The sequence below is a fragment of the Periophthalmus magnuspinnatus genome, chromosome 20, assembly GCF_009829125.3.
Source record: "Periophthalmus magnuspinnatus isolate fPerMag1 chromosome 20, fPerMag1.2.pri, whole genome shotgun sequence".
Taxonomy (NCBI): Eukaryota; Metazoa; Chordata; class Actinopteri; order Gobiiformes; family Gobiidae; genus Periophthalmus; species Periophthalmus magnuspinnatus.
Window position 1 is genome coordinate 13112587 of NC_047145.1, and position 8528 is coordinate 13121114.

The 8528-nt window shown below is 37.4% G+C and overlaps 1 protein-coding gene across 1 annotated transcript in view; it reads right to left on the minus strand.

Annotated features, from left to right (window-relative positions):
• myo3a (myosin IIIA) overlaps positions 1-6089 on the minus strand; it is a 55265-nt gene extending 49176 nt beyond the window's left edge. The window contains exons 1-3 of the mRNA XM_055229960.1: positions 6016-6089; positions 5329-5512; positions 3298-3432 (exon numbers count right to left, since the gene is read on the minus strand). Of these exons, the coding sequence (XP_055085935.1) occupies positions 3298-3432; positions 5329-5512; positions 6016-6017 (321 nt within the window). The 5' untranslated portion in view covers positions 6018-6089. The remainder of the gene's footprint in view (positions 1-3297; positions 3433-5328; positions 5513-6015) is intronic.
• Between the last annotated feature and the right edge of the window lie 2439 nt (positions 6090-8528).

The window sequence follows — 8528 nt, forward strand, 5'->3', positions numbered from 1 at the left end:
AGGACTTTGTGACTCAATAGACAAAGCATTTATGCCTGAATTGGGGAACCCCTTTAAAATCTAGGGTGCGCTGGAACTTGCTGGGCCAGGTATTCCATCGATTTAGCTAAGGTTAGGCTCATAAACTGACAGAGTAAGACTAATGTTTTTAATTGAAAATCTGCTCTGAATTTACCTGAAGTATAAAGACCAGTCGCGTCACACATTTGGACCAGTTTGTTGTACGGGCATTGGCAGATACCTAAATCCAAGATATCAAGATTGTATAAGGACTGAGTGCATCTCTATTCAAGTCCATATCTGGGTACTATATTGGTCGCTTTCACATTTTTTTACTTGAAGTGTCCCAAGGGAGAATCCACAAATGTTGAAGGTGATTATTTGTTATTATGTTGTTATTATTATTACTTGAACTCTTTGTAATGCAACAAAAATCAACATATTAACAATATTCATTTACCTGCCCCTACCTCTATTAACCATTACAGGCAAATGTAATGTTCTGACCACGTCAGAAAGTGTTTAGTGAAATGTAAATTATGTAAAATTGTAAATTGTCAGGAGCTGAAGAATGTTAAAACAAAGTAATCCTCCCCCTGACCAGACCTAACAACCAAAGACAGCAGCAAACCTCCAGAGGGGTGCAGGAGAACAGACTGTGCTCTGCCGTGAGGTCCTGTCCAACAGTGTCTTGATACCAGCTCCAAGTAACTGAAGGGTCCTTTACAGAGGTCAGGGGAAAGGCTTGTGATGAAAAGGAAAGAAACACAACCTCACAGGTGAAAACTATCTGCAGGATTAGCATATCAGAGCTGAGGTTAAACTATAAGCTTACATTGCACAAATATGGACACTGGGCCAGCTGATACCGTCTGTAATGGGAAGCAGAACAGCAGTGATTTCGTGCATAATTACTGTATGATGAGCAATGCATGTTGCTGTCCAAAAGTGATCACAATTCCTTGAGAAATGCATGCATTTTTTAAAAGGTTCTTCATAACACAAAATTGACTCGTCAGCTTTAAGCCATAAGAATGTTTTAGCTGATCAAAAACATACCTGCAGTCGCACCTGCAGTCTTTTCATTGACACATTGGACTAATCCTTTACTGTTAGTATGCTTCAGCTTGTCATGTCATGTAGTGGTAGTTTTCACCTTAACGGCCAACTTTTACTTTTTGTTCAGTAGAGATGAGCAACTCCAAGGCTGAAATCATCCAAATAATTACAGTGAAGGTGTATGGAGTGTAAAAACACAGTAGAGCACTTTCTATATTATGTATATTATATAACAGAGTGTTTCTGTTTGAGAGAAGAACACAGCCTAAATATACAGGATTTGTGCATTAAACATTTGTGAATTAAAAAAAACTCAACTCCGGGTATGTTTTCGGTGAGGAAACAACATTATAACATAGATCAGAAAACAGCATAATATGCTGTTTTCTGGTACTACATGTACAATGGACCCTTTAAGTAGATTCAATTTTGATCATTAAAATTATTCATTCAGTGCCTGTCTTCATTACGAATAAGAACATTTACAATCCTTGGATGTTTCCTCTGGCCTTTGAAATCATAGTAGTTAAATGCATATCTTACCAAAACATGAATATGGGACAAAATAAAGCCCATCTATTTTACTTAGAAATCAAACCAATACTTTCCAAATATATTGTAAATATTAAATATATACAACACTAAAAAAATGTGATTCTTGGTTTTACAACAATTCTCAAAGCCTGCTTTAAGCCACTTTCCCGACACTTGCTCTGCGTCTGGTCTTATCAAAGTCTTTCAGGACTGCTGCCCATGTTAACAGATCTGTCTCCAGGTCCTGTCTGGACCAGCACCACAGCTACAACCACGGGCTCCCAAAGTGACAAACGAGAAGAAAGTCCGCATGCAGCCGTCTGAAGCTGACCTCCACTACGTGTATGTCTGCAGCCTGGCATTTGAAAGACAATTTAACAAATATGTATCGCTGAGGAGGAGGCTACAGGCAAAGGCTTTGGAAAATGTACACACTGCTGTGAGGCCAGGATGCTTTTTAAGTAAAAGCAATGATAATGATTTACTTCTGGTCATACAGAATAATTAAAATAAAGAAATGATTAACAACTTTTTCCTTTGTTTTATGATATTTTATAACATAGCATATTTGCTTTTAAAAGTTTTCACACTGTAGGAACCTTTTGCATTTCCTGGTACTTTTTTGACACACTTTAACACAGAGCACAAACACGAGGCTATAGGGCGCCTGCTCTGGGGCAGGTATTTTTTTTAAGTACATGCACAACACTGCCTTTGTTTTGAAACATTAGGGGTTTTCAGACTTCCTATACAGTTCCTGGTACTACATGTACAATTGGGGGATTATATGCAGTGGTGGAGGAAGTACTCAAAAGAACAGATACAGGAGCAAATACATACTAAAGTAATAGTACTGGAGTACCTAGAGTAAAAAGTATTTTGAACAGATCTTGATGAAGATTTCTGATGAGTTTTGTTCAACAAAAACATTTGAAGTTTTTTTCTAGCTGTACTTATTTGTATATTTCTTTAGCTCAAACTATGCACATGCTAAAAATAAACCCCTCAGCTTCTCAAACTATAAGAAACTATACTTCTTTCTAGTCCGTGGGATATATAGTGGGGTATAAAGTAAAAATACCTGCTCTCAAATGTAGTGAAGTAAAAGTAAAAAATGTGTACTTTTACTTTTGTACTTCATTACTTTCCACCACAGCAGTCACTGTTCTATAAATTATTAATGATCTAATCCAACAGAGATCCAGCAGCAGAGCATTGGTCTTTTCACATCAAGAAGTAACAGGCAATTTAAATACACATCTCCTTCCTGCGACTTCAGCATGATTTCCCAGTTCTATTTACTGCAGCAGAGCACCAGTGGAGAGGGACATTTGCTCCAATCTGCCAGGTGTGTAAACTAATTCAGTTTGACGGCCCCGTGCATGCTCAAATCCCCACTCTGCTTCAGTCAGCACCAGAGCTAGCTAACCCCCCCTCCAACACCATTGCTAACACCAACACCACGAGGCAAACCGCCCTGCAGAAAATCCCCCAGGTGGCCTAAAGGTAAACCCCACGAATGCCCATGCTAGATTAACCTGTTACGTAATCCCTGGCCACTTTTGCCTGCACACTACCCAGCCAGACTTGCTTGATGTCTACACGCCAGGACCGGATCATTGGGCTATTGCTAATTTAGGCAAATGCAAGGGCCATGGCAGAGGTGAACTACTTGTGTCAGTCATTAGACAAATAAGAACATACCTCCAAGACTAGCCATAGCTGGTCGCCACACTTCAGGTCCTTCTTGTAGTACATGCCGAAGAATTTGACAACGTTGGAGTGGTCTGAAAGGGCTTTGAGGATGTTGTATTCTGCTTCAATTTCCTCATCAATATCCTGCAAAACAGAAATAAATTATACTTTTTTAAATGAATGAATTTTTTTTTTTTTTTTTTTTTTTTTTTTTTTTTAAAGTATTGTTTTTTGTGCATGCCAAGGCTTGGTTAGATTTTTGATGGTTTACTTACAAAAGGCAAAAAGTACTCAAAAAGGTAATGATCCCTCACTAAAAGATCATAAACTTCTTATATTTGCATTTCATTATTTGTGAGTCAAATTTTCTACTTTAATTTCCTAGTCAAAAGTAAAGAGAAGGTGACCCCTACTGTAAATGTAAAAACCCCTACTGTAAAAACTATGCATGCTGTTTCTTTGATGAAAGGGATGTTTTTAAATGTATTCTTATATTAAGGCCTGCCACAATAATTACTATTAACTTTTGTTCACTTATTGGAACAACATATTTTGGGGCTAAATATTTATCAGGTCATGTGTATGTTTTCTTTGCACTATGTAGTATGATAAGATTATCTTATGATCTACATGATCTTGATCTGTATCAGAACAAGTGTAAGACAACATAGACTAGCAAGTGCCCTTGGACCACTATGACCGGTGGTACTATAAAAATAAGTATTACGATTTAATGTTGAAAATGATACAATATTTACTAAATAAGTAATGATTTTTACTATCATCATAGTATTGGAATCAGTATTGAGTATGAATATCCATTCCTTTGTATCAAAATTGAGTGAATGAATTTTTGTATCTTGAGTCATTAGTTTCAATTTTTTTTTTTTTTTATTGTGACATTTTCTGTAGCAATATACCTTACTTTAAACAATATTGGTCTATTGAGAGATCTACATATGTTCTTAATGTGAAGCACTTTGGTCTTCTTTGTGTTGTTACAAACTACACTACAAGTAAACTTTGGTCGACTGATTAAATGAATAAATGACAAATACATAAATACTATACAAAGTCTGACCTGCTTTTCTAATAGAGGCCGAGATTTGGCAGCTGAACACAAAATAATGAGACAGTGATTAAAATGATGATAATGATGGTCTGTGCAGACTAGTGGTCCGCAGATAATCATTTTCAATAATGGGAAACACTAACAAACTCACAAAAGACTAATGAGACTAAAGCCTTGGTTTGATAAAGAAAAAGGTTTAGTAAATAAGCCATGCAGATAAGCTGAAAAGACTGTTCTAAAAGATAAAATTGTTCTGAGTAATCTACTATTAAACATAATTCTCAATTTTACAATTAAAGGTGCACAATGTTTTTTTTTTCTGGTGGAGGATCTGGCACTTGCTTGTCTCCATTGCGATTGCTTTGCCTGGAATGTTCGACAGTATGAAATTAAAGTTATTTCTCTTGCATTTAATTCATTACAGGTGTTTTTGTAGCTCATAATTGACAAACATGTATTATCACCTCTCCACAAATCTGACAGGTAACTTGGTTTGCTGGCGTCATCTGTTTGTCTTAATGGAGACTGAACGTCATACTGTGGAAGATTCCAAGCAAAGCAATAACATCTCCATGCAGGCAAGCAGGTGGCACTCTCCACGTGAGATGTTAGTGTACCTTTAAACAAGAGTGTTTCTTTATAATACAGGAGTGAGTTAAAGCCGTTGCCCTGAATTGGAAAAATACTGACAGAAACTATTCCACGAGAAAAGAGAAATGTGTGTGATTACAGAACAAAGGAGGATTTGTCTGATTGTGTCTGCCTGTTTGTTTCCCATCTTGGCAGGTTTAGCACCACAAGTCAGGAACAAATTCACCTCACATCACCCCAGGAGCATAAACAACATTGACAACAAGTTCCCAACCTAATTTAGAACATATGGTATAGTAAGATAGTATTGTATTTTCAATGTGATATTTTGTAAACATCTCATGTTGTGTCATGTGTGTTTACTCAAACTCATTTACATGGATGGGGTCCAGTATTTTGACAGCTGCCTTGCTTCCATCATTTCTGTTGAGCACTTTGTAGACTTTTCCATAGGTGCCTTTTCCAATGGTCTCGATGATTTCCCATGTGTCCGAGGGGTCTGGAAAATTGGCGAACACAATGGATTTCCCTGATCGAGGAAACATCTTCAGGAGCGTTCTCCTGAGAAGAGAAAGTACACATTAGCCTATATATAATGACAGGTAGTAGGTCTAGTAAGTGACCTACTGAGCTAGTGGTTATATGCAGACTGAAAACAGCTTATCACACAGCTTTCTGTTACTGTGATATTGAGTACTATATCTTAAAAAAGAAAGGAGTAGACTACAAATAACCTCAACACCAATGAAAGGGTATTACTAATCTACCTGCCTAAATGCCTCTTAGTTTAGAGGCTCACAACATTGTTATGCACGAGTTAACTTATAATGAGTTAAGTTATTTAATTATTCCACCCGTTACAAGCTTCTAGGTTACTTTTTACTAGGCTAGTACAAAAGCCTCTTGTAGATTAACAGTGCAGGCGAGGCTACTACTACAAGCATCACTAGAGCAGATCCCCACCACCACCAGTGACACACCTGTGTGTTCTCATCCTGTATCATTTACACCTGTTGAAATTAACACAAAGTTAAGACCCTTAGTAAAAGATAAAAGCTACTTACATTGTTTTAATAAGGCAAAGGACATGTTTATATCCATTACTGTGCAAAAGGTTAGCATAAAAAGCAGAGTGTTGCTAACCTGGCGGAGGGTGCATAAACCTGAGAGGAGGAGCTAACGCGGCTAATCTCAGTGGCACAGCTCGGACCGCGGGGAAACCAGTGGAGACTGACTCTGAGTGACCGGGGAAACGACGGGATTAGCGGGATTTAGCCGTGGCAGCGTGAGCCTTTCCTCATATAGACGCCCATTCACACAGAGGGCAGGTTTGGGCCCTCAGTGCAAACCGATGCAATAGGTCACTCTTTATATATGTGTTTACACTATAGTGCAACGTGTGTACTAGAGTTGATAGTCTAATAATAGGCTTATAACATGCTAAAGAGATTTATTTTTTTTTATTTTATTTTTTATTTTTTTGCCTGTTTTTAGTTGTTATTACCAGCCAGGCTATATTTTATTCATTTTACCTTAGGCTATAGTTTCACGTAATAGCCTAGTAAGTGTTTTTATTTATTCATTAATTTATTTTCTTTAGTAGTAAGTTAGCAGCACTAGCCTACCACGTAACTGTAAACTACTTCATCTCTGACACTGTATTATCATTAGTGTCACATTGTGTATGCAGGGCAATTAGCGCCCTGTACATGCTTCTCCTTCCGGTTAATTGTGCTCTTGTAAGACTAATGTACAGAGCCTAACTAACAGCAGACATGTTGAATAATGCATCCCTCCTCTATATGTGCCAATACAGAGACACTTGAGAGGAGAGGGTGAAACCTAAGCACCCAGGGGACACCTCTCTGGGAGCAGAAGCCATGGAGAGAGACAGTGTTTGGGCATGGGGTTATCTAACTGAGCTGTCCTCAAGCACTGGTAGCCTGTCAGTGTTAGTTAGTAAAGCATCAGTCTCGGTAACAGTACACAAATAATGAAGTGACCCTCTAAGTATAGCCTATAGGGTTGCTAATGTGAACATGCGTGCTCTAAAATGTAAAAGTTTAAATGAGGTTAATGAGTTGAAGTGTAAATGTATTTTGATTTGCTTTCAGAGAGGTTTGGCTATTCGAAGCAAGGAGAAGAAATAGAAGAACATTTTGGCCAAAGAGGACACCGACCTGGGCAAATCTGTGTGTCCAATGAGTAGGTTAAGTTTCAACTTGACCTTGGCATGAGCAAGCGTCTGGATTACAACCCAACATAATCTGGAACACTGACCACCACACACATCATACTTTCACTTTATAAGTAGAAACACTGGGGCCAGTAAAGTTTGTAAAAATTAAAATTACACTTACTTTCACAAGTCATCCAACAAGACTTAGTTCTCCGACTGATGACTTGTTTTGGATTACAACATACATACATACATATACTAGCAATGTGACATTGTGTGATATACATATTTTATAGTTAGTAATAATTAATAAAATAGTAAACTATTTTATTAGTTAAAACTAAAACTATTTTATTAGTTCAGTTTAATAAAATAGGTGTTCTAGTTATAACTTTTGCGTATTAAACGTAATTCTAAAAGTACCTACTTGCTAGTTCTGAAATATGCACAGTAAGCAACTTTTTTTTTACTTAGACAATACTCTCTGAGTATAGGTTATAGGATACAGTTGTACTTCTGTATGTGTAAATCTTATATATGTTCTACATTTGTGGTCATCACTGCAAATTCAACAGCAAGCACTTACACTTTTAAAATATAAATAATAATATGCCCGGTTCTGACTGTTTGTGCAAGACCTAATTTTATAAATGTAGTGATAGAACCTATGACATAAGGGACAAGACAACAAAACGTAAAAATCAAGCACTATTGCACATAAAATATAATAATTACACTGACCTCTGATGGATCTTGATCAAGCACTATGTGAGGATATCACTGCAGTGGTACAGACTTCTCCTTATCCATATGTTCCATATATACACCACCATGTCTGAGCAAAGTAAACATTAGTCTCCTTCTTAGCCACTCCTAAAGTTGCAAATAAGATATCCAAATCATGAGGATCTATTTACTTTGAGCACCAGTGCAGGTTTAAGTTACAGGAAAACTAAATGAAAAAGCAAAAAGTCTATACTTACTTGTGTTGACATGTTGTAGGTGGATGCCGGTTGCTGCCCCAGTCCGTCTCCTCTCTAATATATTATACATTGATTACAAAAAACATGATCAGACATAATAAGTTATATCCATCTACCATGAAGATGTGTAGGCACCTGTAAGACCAATAACGCCATAAAACAAGTTGAGAGAACACATGCCGCCAATGCCAACAGTGGTAACAAAGAGAGGTGCGTGGAGGGGAGCATGGATCGACTCAGGTGTGACTCCGCTCTGGGTTCATAAGTGTCCCATTACATTACACTGGACTCTGCCTCATAGAGTTCACTTCAGGGAATTGGTGAAGACAAAACATGGACATATAGATCATTAGGAGACACTTATAAGTCAATGCCAGTTTTTTGAAAGAAACCTCCAGACTTATCATCCACAAAT